Here is a 24,082-nt window from a genome sequence, read left to right as displayed (position 1 = left end):
ACAGCCTTTTGTTTAGTTAACAGTCAAGTGTACCTCTGAGACTGTACCTCCAGATTGAATAATGAAGCCAGGCAAAGTGGAAATTTCATGATGAAATTTACACCCCAAAAAAACATACAGAGCAGAAGGGAAGGGGAGAGGTTGACATTTGAATGCGAAACACTGTTTGAATTACAAGTAGATGTTGGGTTCTCTGTTAGCAGACAGGCTGGGTCGACTCGTAACCTGTCAGATGTGCTCTCCACTACCTCCCTGATTCCTAATTAATTAAAATGCTCCTGTTGTGCACTGTATGTCCAGCAATAGCGGTGAACAGTTGGTTTTACTAACTGTGTCCGCTTGCCAGCAGTGTCTTCCCTGTAAGCTTTGTAAAAAACCTCGGGCCGCCCACCGGCTGTCACGCCCATTGGCTTATTCACAGCTGCGACAAAGATGAAATAATAACATTTGCCAGTTGGGGCCAGGGTTGACTCTGTGGCTCTGTAGCACAGATTAACAGGGAGTGCAGGGATGGAATAACCTGCCATTTTTCAGGCCTAATTAAGGCCGTCTCGTGGCACTGGCTCCCTCTAGAGATGCCACTTGTTACGGATCATTGGTGCGTCTGTCTTCTGCCATGATATTAATTGGTATTATGATGGGGTGGTGGGGGCAGGGGCAGTGGGGATAGAGAGGAATGACAGAGACTTGGGTGGTGGTGGGTCACGTTGTACAATCACTTTAGTGTATCCATTACATACATGAGTGGACTTGGCATTCTGCTGCCCCCAATCTGCTCCCATGCCCCTCCCTGCACTCCTCCAGCTTCCCCCAGAGAGGGTCAGCATCCCCTGAGAGATTTGTGAACACTGGGGATAGTCAAGAACATTTCTGATGGTTCCCCCTTTTCAATTTTTTTCTCTGAATAAAAAAATACTGCTTACTTATTTAACTACTGCCTCAACTTCCACATCAATCACTCAAAGAGCAGAATTTATCCTCACACCTCCGGTCCTTGACCAAATTATCAGTTCATTATAGGTGTTGCATCAAGGTGGGAGATGAAAACAAATATGTCAAGGTGCGAGGCACAAGGGAACAACATTAGCACATGTGAAGCTTACTGTGCGCTCTATAAAAAGACAGAACATGGAGCAAATGTAATCTCAGATCTCACGAGGAGATCGCTGCAGACTAAGCATTTCTGACTTGTCAGGATCACGCCAACGACAAACACATGAAGAAGAATCTCAGGAAATTATTCAGATAATTGATATGAAATGAGAGAGGCAGCTTTAAAAAGAAAAAAACAAATCAACGTGTTAAAACTTGTGTGTGCGTGTATTTGATGACAGCAGGGGGTGAGGGGTTTTCGGAAGGGGGGGGGGTGGGGAGTGGCGGGGTGGTGTATGTTGATCTGTCACTGAACAAAGTTATGGGTGTCACATGTGGGTGATGTTCAGGGCGTTGATGTCATGGGAAGCTGCTGTGGAGCTGCGCAGAGTGAGGGGTGTGAAAACGGCAGGCCCACCACTTCCTTCATCAACACAACCCCTGGGGACAGCTGTCACATCGCCATGGCAACGAGTGCCACCTATTTGATGCAATGCTTATTTATACTCTTAGTTCAACTTTCAAGTGCTGGCTTGATCTTATTGTATGACTCATCTGCCAACAGTGCTTTAGGTGGCTTAAATGAAAGACTGCTGAGAACAAAGCCAGTCAAATCCGATTGACTATGCGATAATTACACTTTTAAAACAATGTTACACTCATAACTCCACTTTAAATATTAGATAACTAAAGGAGAAGATTTTTTTTTTTTTTTTTTTTTTTAAATGCGGTGCAGTGTTTTTCTTTGCTGGTGTCAAAGAGGGGGAATTCAAGCCTGTTATCACTCAGATTTTTTTTTCCACACCTCAAAGTAATGCAGTCTTGCCACGCAACATTAGCTGACATTACTGTCCTCATTATGGAGGCCACATTTCAATCTGTCGCTCCAGCCAGTCTAAGTCAGCACAGAAAACATCCATATATGAGATGCTTTGTGTCGTAGGTGCAGTGAATTATGGGCCAAGCAGGTTACATACACACACTTCTGCCATTTGGGAGATTTAAATCTTGATTGTTTTTGTTTGAAAGGCTAAACAGATTTTAGATGGCAGGATGTGATTTGTGGAGTTACGAGAACTGAGTGAACAGTTTTGACTCATTTGACTCTCATATTCAAATTGCTTTTAGGATGTGGGAATGTTTGTGTTCTGTTATTGATTTTAATATATTATATGTTCCATCTACCTGAGACCCAGGGACTACGGGTGGAAAATAGCAACTTGCTAAAACCCAGTGCAAGGTTTTATACAAGGTAAATGTTTTATTGCACACTGTCCCTGTTTAAATAACATAACATTACATAATTATTAATCACTATTTGATCTGTGATATATTACTATTACTATTACTATTTGATTAGCTCAATCATTCAGATGGTACAATGTATGGAGATAGTTTAATCCAAATGACTATGACGACTTTAGGCTCAGCATTTGGCTTTTGATTCTTTTTGATTACGGTTAAAGTCATATCGAGAGCCTGAATTTTGGTACCAATATGAAAAGTATTTTTTCAGAACGTAGTTGGGAGAATAACTTTTCATTTTTTCACAATATAAATATAGTAAAACTGCTAATAACATTAGTTCTAACAAATGCCTTAAAACAATACAGAGTTAGAAAAATGTGTCCATTTTCAGGCCAAAAGTACTCAATGCAAACTTTAAACCCAATGCCAACTTTTGAATACTCAAATGTATATGCATGCATCAGTTGGTGCTCAAAAAGTAATGAAATTTGATACCCAACTTCTTTTTTTTAAAATTTAATAAAATATTCCGAATTTCTGACTGAATCAGTGTTAAATAATATATTTCTAAGCTAGAAAAAGAGTCTGTCCAACTTTCATTACTTGACACTTTTAAATACTTTATGCTAGAATGGACACATTTCCATAGTTGCTTAAAAGGTTGTGAGTCTTGATACCGAACCCTGCTCACATCTATTATTCTCATTCATTATCACATCATATCTTTTTTTATAATTATATGTGGTGCTACAAAAGAGGAGAAAAAAAAGTGCATTTACTATAATTAGATGCTAGAAGTGCTAATAATAGTTTGTCAGGTTTAGTTTAGTTTAGTTTATTTGGATCCCCATTAGCTGTTACCCAGGCAACAGCGACTCTTCCTGGGGTCCATGTTAAAATAAATACAACCAATTACATTACAATTACAATATAATGTCACCTTATTTGTTATTTGATGGACAATCCCAGCTTGGCTTCATCTTACATGCTCAGTCCATGACAACGAGGCGTAGCAACCACACAAACAGCAACACAGGAGCTCAACTTTTCTCTTAGTTTTGAGTGTGTTGTGGATTGCAGTGTGTTGGGCAGTTGTTTGCTTGTTTATTCACAGCCTCTGGCATTGTCGTTTAATATTTCATTGTTTTGTTTTTTTCAGGATAAGTGAGGCCATCCAGAAATGTCATCATTGTTAGCGGTTATATATATATGTTCAAGGACGAAAAAATAGAGACACCTTTGCCGTTTTATATCCTTTTTGATCTAACGGTGCAGCCATGTGTAAACTCAAAAAACCTTTAATTCTGTGATTCATAGGCCTCCTCAGTCTTGCCTTGCGACAGGCACCAGTCTGCTGCAGCTGTTAATGTCTTTCAGTGAGAATTTATGTCTACATCCATGCCTCTCTCCTCCTGTCTCCTACTCAACCCATTAGAGAATTCCCCACCAAAGGTTCTCTGGAACGCCGTGCATCAGAGCCACACTAATGAAAGGCATTATACATTACAAAGTGTTTGATTTAAGGATGATTTACAGTCCTTTTCCTCAGCAGTGAGGAACGGAAACCTTCCTAGAGATAAGCTCCGAATTCATCTGCAATATTCAAAGGACATCAAAGGGTTCAAATTGTGTATAGGATTCATCGTCGGTGTGAGAACCACAGAGAGACATTTCTATCTGATGTGAAATTTCCATAACAGAGTGAGAGGCACATGAGTTATTATGATTCAGGGATCAATGGCGGCTTTCATGACATGCAGGGGTAGAGCATGCATACACTGAATGTTTAGGTTCTCAAATGTTGCATCTAGCCGTCACTGATCTGGTGCTGACACAAACATCTGATCTTTGTGTGTGTGTGTGTGTATGTGTGTGTGTGTGTGTGTGTGTGTGTGTGTGTGTGTGTGTGTGTGTGTGTGTGTATGTGTGTACACTAGATATCTCAAATGTTCCTGAACTGTAGCAGATTTTTGTTGTATTGCACTCTCCATCCTCCGCTCCCCATATAATTTTCCCTCCTCTCGCACACTGCAATATTAAATAATGAAAAAAAAAAAAAAAAAAAAAGCACACTTTGTGATTACTTCTTCTGATGAAACAGCAACTATTTTAATTTTGTTAAGAAACAGAGTAAAATATTCATGAATTTTCACCCCGCCTGCCAGTTTTAATAATTGGCAGGATGTCGTTTACCACCTACACCAAAACCCTAATACCTGACAGCTTGTAACCAGCAGCATTTAATCACAGCTGACAACTGATAATCCATGTCTCAGTAATGATGGATCACTGGCTTTTTTTTCCCTCACCCTTTTTTTTTTTAAACTTTTTTTATTTATTAATTTTATTTTGTTTTTGTCTTGATGTTAGTCGCCGAGCTGTTTGGGGCCAGGATATGTGATAATTTAGTGTGAATTGCTTTTAAGAATATCTTGGATCCCTTCCACGGGGTGTGAGTTGCTCTAGGTTTGAGTTTCTAGATCGCCTACAAAGGATCCAGGATGCTTGATCTAAATTTATAAGGACACTGCTGCAGTAACACCCACTTTGATGGCCGTCGTGGTGGCTATCATTGGTTGTCCATATGGCATATTTGTACGTGATATACTTGTCTCGTACGGCATGTGCTGAATGAGATTTTTCTTTTTCTCCCTTCTTGCTGGTGCATATAAGATGCTGAAATGAAAGCTTAGTTGTTCTTTTTTTTTTTTACTGAAAAGAGATAACTTGATTTTCAGATACACCACATTTGTATGAATAAAAATCATAACAGTACATGCTGGTGGGTGTAAATAAATTGGTTTATTTGCTAATTTGATTTTCTGCGTTATTTATGGTTGTCAGCACGGCCATATAATAAAAGGAGCAGGATTCTGTTTAGTCCTTGGTTCAGAGGCATAATAAAGTGGGCCGAAACAAATAGCATTCACTTGTTTAACTCACAGATATGAATGCTTATCTTGCATTGCCTCAAGCAAGAGCAGTTCTTATCATGAGTCATTTTCATACTTGTAATAATGAAGTAGGAATGCCTGACTGCCAAACATATGCATTTATTTTGAACATCATCAACGTAACAACATACTGTAATGCAAAAGTCAGTGGTCTGACCTGACATTGTGTTTATCTTATATATGATGGTCACTGCTTGTAGGTACATCCTATTGTGCTTTACATACTGTATGTAAATAAGCAGAATGTGAATAATGTACAGTCAGATGAAATTGGAAGTTATCACTAAATATGTTATTGTCAAGGTATAGAGGCTGAGAAAGTAGTCATTGGGCAATGATCTGCTTTGGAGAAAGCACTTCTTAAAAAAGAAAACACTTCATCCCTAAGAGGTTGCCAAGCCTTTGCCAAATAAGCACTTACTGTACTTCAATAGATAAATTACACAAAACCAAAGCCAAACATTATAAAACAAATCTTTTCTATAAATCAGAATCAAGTTGATTTTCTCCGGTTCACTAACACTGTTGGTTGGCCTTTTAGGAAAGATTTATGGTGCTGTGTATATAAATCTATGACAGAGTGGAAAGTGATGCATATACAAAGGTTTGACGACAGTGCTTCACTCAAACTGATTCAATAAGGAACGAGAACAGATAGATTTCGGCGTGTGCGAACATTAAACACTTGACAGCTTCGGTTAATACCTAATCAGCCAACAGCAGGTAAAGATCAACGAGGTAACTAATCTTTAATGTGTTTTTTTGTGTTCCTTTTGTTCTCAGGTGATCCAGACCATCAGCGCCGTGGACAAGGACGAACCTCTGAGCGGTCATCGCTTCTATTTTTCCCTGGCTGCACCTGTTGCCGGCAATCTCAACTTCACTCTACGAGATAACAAGGGTGAGCCACCCCTCACTGTTATTCTTTTATTTTGCCTTCAGGCTAACTGGTCCTGCTGTTATTTTGTGTTTATCTGTGGTCGCAGGTTAAAATGTATTCATTTTTCTATCTGATAGAAGTCTCTCTCCCATTGTAATTAATTAAACACGTCTTCGTCCTTGCTAAACCTCCAAGTGTCAGATCAACCTTGTGGCATGCAGTAGCTAAATCAAAAAGACCCTCATAAAATTCCTGGTGGCCTTTGGAGTCTGTAAAAGGTGTTGGTCAAGTTAGGTGTGAAGTATTTGCTGCTTACTTCCTTCAAATTGAGCCTAGCAGCAATGCAATTGACATTTTGACCATCGCTCATTCCTGCTCTGTATATCAGCTCTGTATCTGGACACAATCTACTCTGCAATCTGACTCAGGAGAAGTACAGAGTAGCCGGTGCCTCTCGGCAAGCCCAGCCAAGCCAAATGAAACCATAATTCTGCTATGACAATGCCCTCACTACCCTTTTTTTTGTATTTTGTAATTCTTCATCAAAACTGAATGCAAAGAGAAACTTTCCGCTGCAACTGGAGCACATCTGAGATAACTCAATTTGTGCTGCAATCCACCCAGCCACAGCCCTTTTCTGTTCAGTATACTGTCTCTATGTACTGTACAAGATCACGGTGTAACTTTAACCTGAGCATAAGCTAATACAAGACAATGATTTGCTCGCCACCTACAAGCAAAGCAGTGGGCGGATAAATATGCATCTCCTATAGGCTAACATGAGTTTCAATTTGCATGTTGCTTTACAGACAATTGTGCCTGACTCCATCATGGGTTACTTACAGTACATGCATATCAGCTGCTTTAAAAACATGTGCAGCGCTGATACACTAAGATAATGGCCTGTGTTGAGTGTTTTGTTCACACATGTGGAAGCTTGGCCGAGGCTACCATGTTATATTTCAGCAGGAGCAGCAGCAGCAGCCAGGTAGTGCCACTGTAATCCGCTGGAGTGCAAACATGTGTTACATGATGACTTGCATGTTTAAGGTAACCTCTCAGCGGATTAAGAGCAACTTGGCTGTGACACTGTGTTTGATAGCTTTGTCGAAAAAAAGGGAAAAAAAGACTCTTTGAGGAGCACATTTTGAAAAATAAGGGTACTTTCTGCTGAGGGTTATATAAGAAGATTGATATTGCCTTCATATCTGTCCATTAAATGTGAAGCTAGAGCTAGGAGACAGTCAACTGAGCCACTACTACAGTACATCTACTACTACTACTTGTCATTTTTTACATTTTGTTTGTGTGTGCCTTGAAAAAACAAGATTTAACACATTAATTAGTGAGCTTTAGGTTTTTGGACATTGCCACATGAGCTGTTATGCTCTGTTTCCATTCCATTCTTTAGCTAATCTATCTCTGGCACTTGCTTCATGTTTAATAGACAAAATATGAAATTGTTCCTGTTGTATTACTCTTGGCAATTGCGCAAATTTCCCAAAATGTAAAACTCCCTAAAGGAGTGGTTAAAGGTTGGTAAGTAAAACATTTCATAAAGTTTGGGAAGAGTTTGGGTTAAAGGTTGGAATTAGTTTCAAGTGTGCTATACACAACTCCAATCTCCTGAATGAAAGTTGGACCTATGCCCATCCACCACCCCAACCTCCACACTCTTACTTTCTGCCTCGTTACATAAAGGGCACACTTCTTCCTGCATCGGCAGTGAACTGACATCATGAATGTGTGGAGTCGTCCAAAATGAACATAATTCCACAGGACACCGGGTTGGTATACGCAGAAGGCCCTTATCGCCTAACACTGGGTTGACCTCACTAATGCTGTTGTGGCTGAATGGGAGCAAATCCCTGCAGCCAGGTTCCTAAAACTTGTGGAAAGCCCTGAAGAGTGGAAGATTTTATAGATTTATATTAATGCCTGTTGTTTTCAAATGAGACGTCTGATGTCTTATTTTACTTGTGTGTGTTTTCCGTCTTGCTCTCCACAGATGTTTCTTAAGGACGAGAATAATAGAAACAACTGAATGTTTTACATTAAATATATTTGTTTAATATTTTAATGTTCTTTTTTCAACCCATTGCTGTTGTTGTTACCCACCAACTGTGTGTTTGTGCTGGTTTTACTAATGTGGCATTTACAAGAGATGCTATCTCTATATTCATCTTTCCCTCGTTCTAAGACTTCTCTGTGAGCAAAAGCAAAGAGCAAAATCTCAATATCGCTAAGGAAAACAAAGGAGTTGTCCTTCAAGGCAAAAAATCTACATTTCAGTTGTGAGTGCTCAATTTGAAAAGCGCATTTTTAATCTATTGATATAGTTGTCATGAAATGCCTTTTTTTAGCTGGTGCAATAGCACATTGTTCTCCTCTTTCTCTCTTTCTCTCATACCCGGAAATTTCCTATAAGATTTTTATCATCAAACCAAAGCTGTTATTAGCCAACAGGTGGTCAAGACCAGGGAGCGACACCACAGTGTGTCATATAATGAATTGTGTTAGTGACTCCATCTGTCAGCATTCTTGCCTTTAAATACTATAAAAAATCCTTTCACTGCTCAACCAAAGCATAGCAATCATTACAGAATAGAAGTTAACACTCCTGCTTGCCATATATATACAGTTCATTGTTCATATGAAGCCAATAAACCTGTAATTAAATATAGTTTTCTAGGATTTTATACCTGTGACTGACCAAGCTTTACTCTGTTTTGCAGACAACACAGCGTCCATACTGACAAAAAGGGGGGGCTTCCGGAGACGGGAACAGCCCGTGTATCGGCTGCCTGTGTTGATCGTGGACAGTGGAAGTCCTGCCCTTAGCAGCACAAACACACTCTCAGTGCGTGTGTGTGACTGTGACTCTGACGGTGTGGCCTTGTCGTGTGGAGCTGTGGCATACACTTCGACTGGCCTGAGCACTGGTGCCCTCCTCGCTATTTTAGGCTGCATCATCACACTTCTGGGTAAGATCTCTATGACCTCACTGTCAGAAACATAAGTTCATCTAAAAACAACTCTTTTTTTCCTCCTTATTTTTACGCTGAGAAGGTTTTGTACAAATTTCCAAATGATCACTGTAGAGGAGATTCATTTGTGTTTCATTTTTTACCAAACTTGTACCATTGTGGCCACTGTTGATATCTGACTACACTGTTCATCATCATGTTGCTTTCCTGCTGGCCAATACCATCAATTAAAGGTCCAGTGTGTAGGATTTAGTGGCATCTAGTGCTTTCAAGCGCTTAGTAGAAAAGCCATCTTTATAGCCAGTGTTTGGTTTGTCCATTCTAGGCTACTGTACAGACATGGCAGTGCTGCATGGCTGCTTCTGTGGATATAAAGGGCTCAATCCAAGCAAACTAAAACACAACAATTCTTATTTTAATGGGATTATACACTAATTAAAACATCCTTATTTATCATTTCTGCCAAGTCCTTTCCAGTAGATGCTACTAAATTCTACACACTGCACCTTTAAATGACAACTAAAACAAAATTAGCTCAGCTCACTACAAGAACTTTCATTCACAATTAAAGTCAATTCAATTACTGGACATAGATAGATGGCAGCAGGATATAAGTAGAAATTTGCACCAAGAATCATCATCTTAAAAGCAGGCCTGTGCAAGAGCAATAAAACAACCACCAGTATCAGCAGCTAGTAGCAGCTGATGTTGCCAAGCACAGAAACCGTGACTGACCAGAGCCAAGGCATGGACTGTCCACACAGATATTAGTGTGAGAAGCAAATATTTAGCTTGGTGAAGCAAAGCAAAGTGGATCTCAGGGAAGAGTAAACCTTTAGAAAGAATCACACAGTTATGCAATCACAAGCTTCTGACAGCAGAGCAGGAAATCTACACTTTTTGGCTTGAAAGGTGTGTTTGTGGCCAAGCTGATTAGTTCCAGTATGCAAATATGAACTGTATTGAATGTCTATGATTGGACTGTCTGTGTGATTGAACATCTGCAATTTTAATAATCCAATTCAAATTTTAATTAAGATAAATGTAGATACACAGTGCGGCATTACAAACCACTCTACCTCAGTGCTGACAACCACTTTAGACTTATTTTCACTGTTTTGAATTCTTAACCCAGCTCAGTGTAAGTGAATAAGCTGAGTTGCATAGTGAGGTCTTGCACAGGTCAAACCTGGGGGAAGATATCCTCCCCTCATATTTCCTCTTTGGTAAATACACAAGACCTAGGTCAGCCAACTCTGATGAGAAGCCTGTGTTGACAAGTAAAACACCCCTGAAATCCTGCCAAAAGGATGAATTAAATAGATTTTGGATTGTGGTGTATTTATAGTTTGCCTGCCTGTTAAGCTGGACTAATCAGATGATAAAATTAATTCTGTGATTTTCCCAGTTTGCTAACCTAAACTAAAAACTGACAGAATATGTATTAGGTCACCAAAGGCTGTTAACTTTACTCATTTGTAAAATATTTTGCTCAGAAGCCCTTCAGGAATATAAGAAAATAAGAATATTTGAAGAACACTGGCTATATTTGTATAGTGGGGTTTTCCAGATTGTATCCATTTGCAAAGTGTTGTTTATGTTAAGTCTCCAGCATTACAAATTATGAGTTTTTGTCATTTATGTGGCAGACTTCCTGCGCTTAACTACACCATACTAAAAAAATAGAGTGTAATGATGTACATTTTCATTGAGAGAAGGCATTGCCTGAAGGCAGCCCGAGACAGTGATGAGATTTTAGATCATGCCCCTTCTAAGGGAACTCTCATGGTGGCTTCCCTCGATATGTTCCAGTGTATTTTATTAACTTAATTATAATATTTTATGGAGGTCATAGAAAGCTGCGTTTCAAGGACAGACACTCCTATGCTTCTGCTTTCTAGTGTTACACCATATGTTAAGATGTTAGTAAAGATACTTGTAAATGAGAATTGATTAGCATACCCTCAGAGATGATGCGGTACTGAGCCTTCATCTACACACTGCATTATAGCTCATAAAACTCACAGACAAAGCGTTACTGTATGAGGGCAGACTCATAGTTTAACGCTTAGGTGATCTTCATTGAAAGCTGAAGAGGATCTAAACAGCATATACAATAACTGAAATGAGTTCTTTGATGGGGTCAAACTTTGCCTTTTATTCCAGTCTCTCAATCTTAAAGTTTTCCTTCTTTTTATTGAGATGGAGAATGCTTTGTGACAAATGAAAACTTCAAAAGAGCAACAGGGGGAAATACGTGGCTGCACAACCCTGAACCCAGCATCGCTAATGAAAGCTGGCTCTACTCTGCACGGCATGGCCTCAGGCCACAGACTTAGAACTAATGGCCTCCAGTTTAATATACCTCCAAGTCGCTTGTCTCTGCGTTTGTGTGTGTGAATATGTGTGTGTCTATGTGTGTGTCCTTAGCTGTCCCCATCTGTCTGTTTTGCTCAATTGGATCAGTCTCTTTCCTTCTTTTGTGTGTTTCCTCTGTTCATATTCGTCCTCCTCTCTCTCACAGCAGCTCCTCCATCCCTGGTATTAATAGTCCATGTGTGACCGCTCTGCCCAATCTTTTATTCTGATCTTTCTTGATGGTCTTCCATCAAGACCGCTTTCAATTTGTAGGTAGCAATTGAGGCCATGATTGCATGTGATCGTATTGTGTAGGATGAGACACGAGCCAGAATAAGACCTGAGCTGCGTCTCGCTGCTGCTGCCGTCCTCAGGTGCTGTCAATTTAAAACTTAGATCTGCTTCTTTTTCTTCTTTCCTCCAATTTCTCTTTCTCATCAACTTAGAGAAATACACACTTCTATCAGCGACAGCAATTCTAGTTATCTGTCATCATGACTCAGTCTAATAACTACAATGCATTTGGTGTGTGGAGAGCTCTTCAGAGTGCCACTCTTCTACTGGTCTATTCATCAGTTGTGTTTGAGAATATCAATCAAAACAGTTGGTACAAAGTGTGTCATTCAATTTCTCCACCTGCCTGCCTGCCTGCCTTTAAACTACACAGCACTGTATGCACATTAGCTTTTTCTTCTACGCACTCAAAAGCTAGGTGGTCATTAATCATCAGTTGATATTTTTAGATTTAATTACTGAGCTTGTCCTCTAGTCCTTGCAGAAAAAATCCTCTAAATGCCTGGGTATGAAGTGTGTGTTTTTTTGTAAATTATTTTTTTTAATGATGTCACTTTTGGATGATACATTGAGACAATCATTATCTTGTAAAGATCAAATGCCTTTATTTCCTAGTACAGGTCAGGTATTGCTCAATCCTCCAGAGGGCCAATTAGGACATTACATAGCACTCTAAATCTCCAGACAGTTATTTCTGTCTGAGTATTGCTGATCAGACTCATTCTATAAATCTTCATGTCCATTCATCCGGCTCTTATTTTACTGTCTCATTCCTGTTTTAGTCCCCTGTCTGTGTCTAAATTTATGTGTCTGTATTGAGAGAGCAGACGAACCCAATTTGTTTTTCAAAAATCTGATCTTTAAGCTTGACTGTGCACGTTGTAACCTGAAAATAACCGCAGCACGCTTGTGTGTTTAAACTGTGTAATTATTAGCTATCATTACAACACTGGTTGACATGCTTAACAAAAAAAAAAAAAAAAGGAAAATCATCACTTTTTTAAAAATGGAACTAGTCAATTAAGAGAAAATTTGTCTTCATAATGACAGCCTGGCAGAAGCTAAAAAGACCTCTTGTAAGGGAATTGGGGGGAAGGGAGGGGGAGGGGGGGAAATGGTAAGAGCGTATAAAAGGATACAGATAAAATAAAAAAAACAGCAATGTTGAAAAGACAGTAAAGAAGCACAGGCAACATAATCTGGACAGATACAGATAGCATCAGCAACAACAAAGACACCATGAAAGCTATTTGAATCATGAAGTAAACATGTAGCAGCACTGATAAAGAGTAAGGCATAGTAATTACTTCAGCCAGCAACATGGAGGGTTTTTTTTTTGCGTTTGCTGATTGATTGTTTTAATAACCCTCTTCAAGCTGTAGTGAGTGCAGACTGACTTTGTTGCAGTAGACAGTGTCATCCATGGGGAAGAGTGATGTCTGTCATGTTGTTGAGGAGGCATGAAACCTCTTCATTTGTCTAGACATCTTTATTTTCTTTCAACTTTTCTACCATCCTTATATTTTTAATCATGCTAGCTGTAGGTACAAAGTGCGTTAGTGCTTTTATAATAATTTGAGTGAATAAATTGCTCATAAATTAAAAGGTACAAACCACTCACTCACAAAAAAATACAAAAACTGATGTTGTCCTTCTTATGATAATCCTAGGAACATTGCACACATGTATATATAATCTCAGGAATTTCCGCATATTGCACATTTAATTATTGCACATTTATTTACACAGAGATTGTTTACAGTATATCGTATTTTATTTTATTTATTTTATCACTTTCACCCTTATGTAGCTACTTTTTGTGTACTGCTGTGTCAATTTAAGTCTCTTCCAAGGGGGATCGATAAAGATACATCTTATATTATGTTATATTATCTTATCTCTTATGTTATCTTAAATCTGAAATGTTCATATATTGCTGTGCAGATGTTTCTTTTTCTGCAGCTTGTTCGATTCCTGCAGATTTCGGATGCCGATTTAAAAAAAAACAAGCCAATAAGATGATGACTTTTGTTCAGATGGTCAACACTGTCATAGCAGCCAAAATCATCATTTTCCCTTACTGTCACAGAACAATAGAAATGGATATCGATCACTTCTATCCATTTGGTCTAGCAGCATAGCACCCTCCTCGATAAACATTGCAAACAGTATAAAGACCACAAAGAGAACATCTGTGAAAGGTTTGCAGCTCAATTTGATTGTGATGGTGAGTAGCATACAAAGAAGGGCTAACATAGTCCGTTGTCAAGGGCAACGTATTTAGAAAGCCATTCATTTCCAAGTGCATTAGCTAACATTAGGGTATGGGTATTATATATGTCAGAAATGACATGTAATGACTATGAGAAGTGTACTATAAAACCTGACCCTATAGGATAAGTGATACATCAATTATCAGTGATATTTGTTGTGTACTTACACACTGGTCTGGTGCCTGGTGTTGTAAGCAAGATAGTTTCAAAGTAATGTGTGTGCAGTGGTCTGTTTTACTGTTTAGTGAAAGAGTAAAGGTGGAAACAAACCTCTGGGACACCTACTTTAAGAGGAGGAAGGAGAACAGAGAAACAAAGAGTTGACAAGCAGGAGGAGAGCCAAAAAAAGGGTGGAAGCATAAGAGCTTATTGTCTTTCCCTGGAGCTATTATAAGCTGACCAACCATGTATCACATATTATAAATGCACACATATGATAAACACCTTATGATTTATACTCTTAATGCAAACATATACTTAGCCCCTCTATTCAGTCCAATCATGCATAAAAACCATTGCACACTTGAAATAACGAGCCAATCTCCAGAGTGTAGAGTTGAGTATGGGTTTATTATATTAAAAACTTCTTTTTTAAGGCCACTACAATTTATAACTTTTTGATTAAGTTTTCTACTTCTGCTTTTCTTTTCTGCCTTCTACTTTTAGCCACATATTTTCACATTTTTGGGGATTTGAGTTGTGTAGTAACAGCCATAGGTTATTTTAGGGTAATTCCTTTAAGTCACAAAGACAAAAGCACATTGATGAATGTGTGTGATTTTGTTAATATGCAACAATAGAAGTTTTATTACAAGTAAATGATTTGCTTGAATTTCTCCTTGACCACTAAACAAACTCAAATCATGATATGAGATAAGAAAGAGCATTACATTTGCATAAACATATACAGTAATTGATTAATTTAAGTCCTTTGAAGTCGCTTTTTCCTGAGGATGAAGCTCAGATTTCTGGAATAATCATGGCAAATTTAAGACCTCAATCCAACACAAGTTTAACAATAGACCAGATTGATTGTGACTTTTATGATAGCCTATGATAGCCTCCTCACAGCCGTCATATTACACAGCCAGCAAACAAAAATAATTCTCTTCATCTGGGAAGTGATTTGATTTTGTGACCTTCAATGGACGGCTTTATTCCTTTATTTCAGGTTTGCTGGTTTAAAAGGCGCTTCACACGGAGAACCATAATGTGTAGAGTTATATGTAGGAACTCATAAAATTAATGGAGTGACCATCTTTATATATTAACCAATAATTAATTGATTAAGAAAAATAATTAAATTGAATTAATGAGTCTTCTATCTGAGTGTCTTGAACATTGAACATAATGAACTTCATCTCTGACAGAAAGGAATATACAGAAACAACAATTTGGCCATAAATAAAGATATTTATTTGACTACCATGGGATAAGGATGAATGGAAAACACCAAGCATATCTTGCATACTATATATAAAGCTAAAAAATTTAATTAACAAGTTATTGCCAAAAATCAAACATGCAGTGAGGGGCAAAACTCTAACTACAGCCATTAAAATTCAATTGTTGAATAGCTCTTTGCATTAACTCTGAGGCAGAAGCATGTTAAATAGTTTTCCTACTGTTTCGTTGGTGATGGGGGCTTGATGATGTGATGGGCAAACTTCCTGGAAAGCTCCGAGCAAGTGGACTCGGTTATCTGTGGGTCGTCACAGTGACAGTCAGATGAGAATCGTAGCAGTAGGTTCAGTGAATAAGATTTGGTTCACTGCTTCTCAGACTAGCTGAGGCCGCATACTTGACACACACAGAAGTGAGGTGTCCCAGTCTAGTCTAGGTGTAGTCAGTGGCATGCTGCAGAGTTGGATTTATGAAGCTCTAAACTACTCTGAAGAGTCCTTGGAGAAGTTTTTATTTTTATTTTACCACACAATAAAAACAGGAGATTATGAAAATGTATAAATTGAATTGGCAAACAGTGTTGCTTGGCCTGTTGCTTAGTTTTCTTTACAGTTTTTGCCTCTTGAGACTTTTTGTGGTGCTCTCAGCTTTTAGTCATAAGAAAAAAGAAAAAAAACAATGCCTAAAATGCTAGGCTAACCAGACTACAGCGCTGAGAGGAACACAGAGGAAGCAGCAGTGGTGGCAAGGCAAAAAGCACAAGAAGAGCAACAGTTGTAAAAAATTTTATTGTCTAGGTTTAAAAGAAATAGGCTCCTTGGGGCTCTTTTGAGGGACCACACTAATCACTGAATCCTCCTTTGTGTGGAGAGAAAAACTGACCTTCAAATAAAAGAGAGATAATTGCATTCTTATTGAATATCTGAAAATTAAGTGCTTACAAATTGAATATTCACTCATTTCTGTCACCAACTCCAATGTCATCAACACATCATGAACCAGTGATGAAACCCTTAGAGGTTGCAATATTGATTAACCATATAAAATACAGAATAAAATAAGTAAACCTCAATTTCCTAATCTGTTAATTAAATCCATTAAGTAAGCATTATTTTAGAAATCAAACCATACCTAATGCAAGATTGGCTAGTATTGGTAGAAGTCCAGATGCATATTTTTACCATAGACTGTATAAAAGAAATGGACGTAACATCCGTGGTTTGTGGACTGCTGCTCGGAAGCCAATAGTTTCGGATCTTGGCGGTGCCATCTTGAAAATTTCAGGTGCATGCTGGGAAAAAGAAACACAGATTTTACTTATATGGGCATGAGGGGGGGGCCATGGGTGGGGCCATGGGTGGAGCGGGGAGGTTGCAAAGGCTGGATCACGAGGACATTGGTCAATCAACCTGTCAATCAGGACGTAGCCACGCCCTAATGCATACCCTGCTTTATCATCAAATATAAAATCAGGGAGGCCAAAATTTTACAAATGAACATCATACTGCATTGAAGAAGGCTTTAAACTAGCGATTGAGACCATAAACACATTTTGAAAACGTTTACTGAGGTTAGAAATCAAGTGAGAAGTTGGTGAATTTTCCATTGACTTGTATAGAGACGGAAGTCCTTTTGAACACAAAACGGTCGCCCCCTGGTGGCCTTTTGATAGAATGCAGTTCTAAGTAACTTCCGTGTTGGCCTCATTTCAGAGGACCGGAACTCTCCACCTGATTTTTACACATTGTTAGTGGCATTTCCCACTAATTCAGACATTGATTGTATATAAAAGAAAATGAGAGTAGGAGAGCAACTCCAAGGATACAGTTTCGCCCAAAGTTTATGAGCTAAAAGATAGTAGAGCTGGTACAAGAAGGGAGTATAGTCCATCCAGGTTGGGCAGTCTGTATCTGAAAAGAAACACAAATTTGTTAATTTCCAAAACTGTCCCTTTTCTTTCCGTGGTTGGTCATGACAACACTGGGTTTTTAGTCCCGTTCATTGTTTTTTAAAGAATTAAACTTTCCTCTGATATCCCTGTATTCATTATCCAGCACATTTAATGTGACACATTATTAAAGGTTTAACGACCCAGTAGTGTGTAAAGTGGTTTCATTTAGCTTTGCAACGTTAAAATGATCCTTACACATTAATGACTACTGATACCACAACAGGTTAACTGGTTAATATGTCCGTGCTGCCATGCTACTTGGCCAGCGGGAGAACTGCAGTGTGTTTTAAAGGTCTCCCTTATCTGTTGAGCTTCTACAGATACTCATTTTTCCTGCAGAGTCCTTATTGGTGGAACAGGGCATTTGAGGTCATCACCGTTGGTCTCGCTGCCTTTGCTGTTGCTGTGCTCCAGATTATCTTGGATAGTTGCAGAGAATGCAGGCAGGTTTGCACAATGTCTGCAACAGATGGGCTAACCACAACTCTGTGTGCTCAGGAGAGTCTATAATTAAAGACCCTCTTGTCCTCTGGCAGGCGTCATCCTGGGTAGTGCAGTAGCAGATATGTCTTAATGGGCAAGGCCTCATCTGCCACTACAACATGACTGACCTTCTCCAAGTCTGATGCACCAAGGAGCTCAGCTGGTCGAGGCACATTAAAGGATCCATCTCATAGGGCTTTGGCATGAGCTAAATTTGCAGATATTATCCCATCACTGTTGCTTCCACAGCTTACCAAATCAATTGCTAGGAGGAGATAGTCTGCATCTGCTAGGGTCAGGAGTACAACAGAGAATGATCATTTGTAATTAAAGAATTGGGACCCGTAGTCTGCTGGAGCCTTTAGGACAATGTGTTTGCTATCTAGTGCACCCAGACAGTTTCATCTTTCCTGGAGTGCTTTAGCGATACTTCACCAAACTTTCAGACAGACCCAAATGTCATTGCGTGTCTCAGTCACAAGGCCTGCAGTAGTGGTGCTGACTAGTCTATGGAGAACAAATAAGGGTAAACTTTGTTTTAGTAGATATCACATATATTCAATATGTTTTAAAATAATATTGTCTGAAGTAATTTATGCAATGTCATCGCATAAAGGTAAACAGCTTCTGCCATAAACACAGAGACATTTTCACAAGGTCTGGTCCATCTTACCTGGACCATGTTGACCATGATAGCTGGTCAGTGTATGTGATCATGTCAAACATCCTTGTCAACGATGCCATAATACATATCAAACACACTGCCAGATGTTGTTCAAGATGTATTGGCTCTCTGTGCTGTACGAAAATTAAATGTAATTTCACAATCAGTTGAGAAATGTTACATAGTTAGATTCATATAACGTTCTCCATAAACAAGGACCAATTCATTATTTTAGCTGTGGAAGTTTCATGGTGTTGCAGTACATTGTTGAAGTCAGTAACCACTGTGTGCTGTCAAAACTATCAATCAAACTCCATTTTCACCTTCTGTACAGGTTAGTCAAATTCAAAGTGGTTTACAGATGATTGACAATCTCATAATGAGACCGAACAAATGTAATCAGTAAACACAAAGTTACAGTTAACATTGTAAAGTTTATATATCCATCCAACGTCATCTTGCCACCAGGAATTAGTACTTTAAGGTGAAGCTTCCTTTGGTTTCAGACAGCATGACAGTTGCTGATTTGCATCTCACTCAGAAACTGCACTGCACAGTACAGATGCATTGGAAATGTGTGGGTGACAAAACGAGTGAATAATCAGTCAGAGGTTCACCAGACTCACACAGAGCATAGGAAAAAAAACAATACTCTAATGAGAGAGTGCATTCAATGATGCATGCTGGTAGGAAAAGGTCAACACAGAAAACGCACCTTGTCCACTATTAATTGTGCAGTGTAGATCATTTAAATAATTCAATTACAGCAAAAGCCATCGTAACAATGAATTGATCTCCTTCTCTTCTGTTTCTCATTTAGTTTACATCATCACTAAATGTATTATGAAGAGTGGGCCTTCTGTCATATTATGGTTATGTGTTTGCTAAACTGCCTGAGCTGGAAAACATTTCTTACAGGACCCTTGGTACCTGACATAGACAGACTATTTGTATGCTCGGCCATCCACCTGCTCATCCTAGTAGGACGTGATTGGATGTTGGCCTGTTTCCAGTCTGTGACGCATTGTGGCTGCCTTCTAGGCATTAAACCCTAAAGAGCTTTGCTGGAAAGCACTGAGAATATTCTATTCCAATGTGCCACTTTGTAATTCACTTTGGAGAAGCCCCACTGAATTGAATAACATTTTGAATGAATCAAGTCCCTTAAATCAGAGGAAACAATCTTCCAAAGAAACGTTTTGTATTCAGTCTCAAAGTGCAAAAAAGTCAGTGTCAGGGATATTAACAGTGGCTTTTAGACTGGAGGAAGGATTCCAAGTATTTCACACAAAAAAAAACTGTTGAGTAGGAATACTAGTGTTTCTGTTGTTGGGTACCAGCAGTCACCAAACAGCCAGCAGAGAGCTACCCATTCATCTCCTGCAGCCTTTCCATGTGACATTTTCCTCCCTTCCATTGCTTCCATTTGCTCCCTTATTAGAGGCTGTGAAGTGGTTTTTGAATTTGGTTCCTGGGCCTCTTTCTCTGCTGCTTGCAGTAGCTCGATGCTGCGAAGGAAAAGAAATATGGGCCCACGGAACGATATTTCACTGGCACCGGCATGACATTGATGGATAGAGGATCATTAGACATTTGCCAGTTTGCTTGGGCGTAGAGTTATTTTCAGCAATAATATATGGGAGGGGGTACAGGGGCTGGAGTAGTGCCGCTGGTAGGATCTCAGAGGGCCACAGATTCCAGTTTGGTGGAGTTTTGTACAAGTCTTGAAACAAAATGTAGGTGGTGGAAGTCACAGAAGGCCACAATATATTGCATTGTAATGTTAGTTTTAGAGATTTTGATAGAATTAGCAAAGTATTGCCTTGATATCATTGTACAGCTGTTCCAAACCTTTATTTGATCCATCGTGGTGGATCAAAATATGTTGATGAACATTATTAATTATATAATAGTGGATATGTTTAACCTTTATGTTCTCATACTATTGAAATGTCAATTAAACTTAGCTGTTTTGGTTAAGTTGATAGTACTACAATGACTAAAGCTTGATTTAATCTCTATATCCATTACATTTAGTTATTTCAACCAATAATCTATTCATTTTAGATACCTTTCAACCATTTATTCATCACTTTCAGCTCTATCCTTAAAGCATGATTATTTTAGCTACATCTTCCAACCTTTCATCATTGCTTTTATCAATCTATTTCAATCATTTATTACTATTTTTAGTTAATGACATGAATTATTTATCCATTATCCTTTTACTTCAATGGTGTATTCATTACTTACAGTGTTACATCATTACTTACTTGTTGATCACTATTTTAATGCTGTCTTTATTGCATCATGTAGTGTTGTTCTTCTTGGTGTTACAGCTGACTCTATATGTTAAATCAAAAACACAATTTCAGTCTTTCCACGTAACTGGTTGGGAATGGTGTTTTTAGCTCTAGCTCTTCTAAACATATCCCTGCATCTTCTTAGCTGGCACAGTTCGACAGTTGTACGAGAATGTTTTCAGTCAATATTAACTATGTCATCTCTCCCTCTCTCCACAGTGATGGTACTGTTAATTGTGACGATGCGTCGGAGGAGGAAGGAGCCTCTGATTCTCGAGGAGGAGAGAGACATCAGAGAAAACATTGTCCGTTACGACGACGAGGGCGGAGGAGAGGAAGACACGGAGGCTTTCGATATGGTTACCCTACGCAATTTGAACGTCATCAGAGATCCCAACGTGAGGCGAGATGTCACACCGGATACGCCTACCTTCTTTCATTACCCGTCAGCTACTCGCCCTTCCTATAAATCCCTGCCGGACAATGTGGTGTTTCGAGAGTTTATTTGGGAGCGACTTAAGGATGCTGATGTGGATCCGTCAGCTCCACCCTATGACTCTCTGCAGACATATGCTTTTGAAGGCAGTGGCTCCATAGCAGAGTCGCTAAGCTCACTGGAATCACTAAGTACAGACTCAGATCAGAACTATGACTATCTCAGCAACTGGGGACCACGCTTCAAAAAGCTAGCTGACCTCTACGGCAACAGCGACGGCACCAGTGTCTTCTCATAGCCCCTAAATGTGTCTCTTAACATATCTCGGACTTAAAAAAAAAAAAAAGATAAGAGTAATTTATTGTCAGCAGAGAAAAATGATTTTGTCTGCCTTGGTGCATAGGAGGAAAAGATTCAAAGACAACACAAGAGAGATTGAAAGAAAAACACTTTGACTTCAAAGGTTTTTGGTTTGTTTACCTCCTTGTATGGATTTTCAAAAGCGTGCCATGGTGAGTTATGACACGGACTTCAAAAGTGGCTTGACTGAGGAGGAAACCTTGTGTGAAAAAAGACATTAAAGGTTTCAGATTTGGGCTCCAGTCCAACCATTGACTGCAGAATGCATACATGATGGAGCATTTTTATGGTGCGGCACCTGTCCTTTCATTCCAGCGATGGGCACGGACCCAGCACCCTTGCTTTGATGCATTCCTTTGCTATCTTTGTGCTAAAAAAAAACAAACATAAAAGTTTCTCATGAAATGCAGTGTCCCTGGCGGCTAATTAGTAGTCACTTGACGGTTCATATGAAATTTGACAGCGATTTCTATGTTTTTCTTTTTTTGTTTGTTTGTTTTATTGGTTGGGGGGGTTGATTGATGAGGGGCTGTTTTTTCATAAACATTTAAAACATAGTCACACTGTTCATGAACTCATTCATACCTCTAAATACTATATGAAAAGTGCAGCTGCACACATACAGTATAAACAAGTAGTTGATGTGCTAAGGAAGTGATGTGAAGACATAAGTTGTGCAAATAATAAAAAGAATGACACTGTTGTCAGTTTGATGTCTCCACTGGGTGAAACAGGAAAGCGTATAATTTCTCTTATTCTTCTAACAATACATCTTGCAGATGTTCCAATGTAGTGTTTGTCTGAGTCTGTTTTTTCTTCCCGCCTTTCTATTGCCAAGTCCAATGTATGATTTCCGAGCTATAACAATGTCAGGATTCAGTTGTTCTGCTTTTGTACGAGGTGAGGTGGCGTAGGGACGACTGCTGCATCAGAGAGCTTTGCTGACGGATCCGTCCTTGTCGTCGTGCTTGATTGCGAGATTCACGTCACCTAGACTTTAAGAAAAAAAAAAAAGAATTTGTTTCTGAAGTGACAGTCCTTACTTGGGTGAAGTTGCAGTTTGTACGTAAATGAATTTCGCTTCTGTAGTTTGCAGAGTTCAGCATATATTGTCATACGGAAATGAAATCAATAATGTCCATGGTTTGTTTATTAATGGTTAAAGGACACACTGTATGATAATCATATTGTGCCGATTTTCTTTTTCAGCTTAGACAACTTATGTTACGATTGGGTGTCAACATGTACAACCGATATGTATTATTTATTTTGAAGAGGCAACAATTGTGCAAATGATGTTTTTATCCTTTTTGCTGAAAATAAAAATTGACATTCAGTTCCTTAAAAATGCTGGAGGGATTTCTTTCAGTCTGAAAGACGGAAGGAAGGAAGGAAGGAAGGAAGGAAGGAAGGAAGGAAGGAAGGAAGGAAGGAAGGAAGGAAGGAAGGAAGGAAGGAAGGAAGGAAGGAAGGAAAGGAGGGAGGAAGGGAGGAAAGAAGGGAGGAAGGAAGGAAAGAAAGGGGGAAGGAAGGGAGGAAGATGGAAGGAATGAATGAAGGAAGGAAGGATGGAAGAAGGAAGGAAAGGAGGGAGGAAGGAAAAAAAGGGGGAAGGAAGGAAAGAAGGAAGGAGGGAGGGAAGGAAAGAAGGAAGGAGGGAAGGAAGGAAGGAAAGAAGGAGGGAGGGAAGGAAGGAAGGAGTGAAGGGGAAGGATACCGATATGTATTATTTATTTTGAAGAGGTAACAATTGTGCAAATGATGTTTTTATCCTTTTTGCTGAAAATAAAAATTGACATTCAGTTCTTTAAAAATGCTGGAGGGATTTCTTTCAGTCTGTCTTAACACAGGCAAGAAAGTAAGTAAGTAAATAAATAAAGGTTATTTTCTGACAATAAACTACAACCGACACCTAACAACAACAACAACAACAGCTACTAATGATTAAAAAAGTGCTTTACTCTCTGCATTTGGGGAACTCAAGGAACCAGAGAGGGGATTAGAAAGGGAAGAAGGAGGAGAAAAGGAAAAATGTCTCTTTTTTTCATATCTCCTTTTGATGAGGCCTTTGTAGTTGAAAGGCCTGATAGAGACAAAGCACTGACGCTCTGCAAGAAGCATGTGTAATGACGGCTACACGAGGCTCACCGTCGGCCATCTGAGGAGCTTTTTGCAAGTTGGTCTGTTAGGCCTGTTTCATGCAGTCAAATGAAACTCCTTTATAGGCGTATCTCAATAATGACTGACAAAAAGTAGTGCTCCCACAGTATGTGGTATGAAAAATACTGTGTTGACTAGCAACCTATTTGTATTCATAGCTTATATATTATATGTGTTTGTCAATGTCATCTCCCTACATAATACTTAATGTTTGCACAAGCTTTCCTGTAGCGTA

The 24,082-nt window shown here is 39.1% G+C and overlaps 1 protein-coding gene across 2 annotated transcripts in view; it reads left to right on the top strand.

The window, feature by feature from the left end:
* The window catches only part of LOC128382053 (cadherin-7-like), a 106,431-nt gene extending 84,806 nt beyond the window's left edge, over window positions 1–21,625 (top strand). For both annotated transcript variants that reach the window (XM_053342031.1, XM_053342032.1), the window contains 3 exons: window positions 6,078–6,195; window positions 8,910–9,158; window positions 21,111–21,625. In XM_053342031.1, the coding sequence (XP_053198006.1) occupies window positions 6,078–6,195; window positions 8,910–9,158; window positions 21,111–21,625 (882 nt within the window). The remainder of the gene's footprint in view (window positions 1–6,077; window positions 6,196–8,909; window positions 9,159–21,110) is intronic.
* Window positions 21,626–24,082: the final 2,457 nt, after the last annotated feature.

Source organism: Scomber japonicus, chromosome 21 (genome assembly GCF_027409825.1).
Source record: "Scomber japonicus isolate fScoJap1 chromosome 21, fScoJap1.pri, whole genome shotgun sequence".
Classification (NCBI taxonomy): Eukaryota; Metazoa; Chordata; class Actinopteri; order Scombriformes; family Scombridae; genus Scomber; species Scomber japonicus.
The sequence above is the reverse complement of the archived record's forward strand: the minus strand, read 5'-3'. Positions and strand labels throughout refer to the sequence as shown.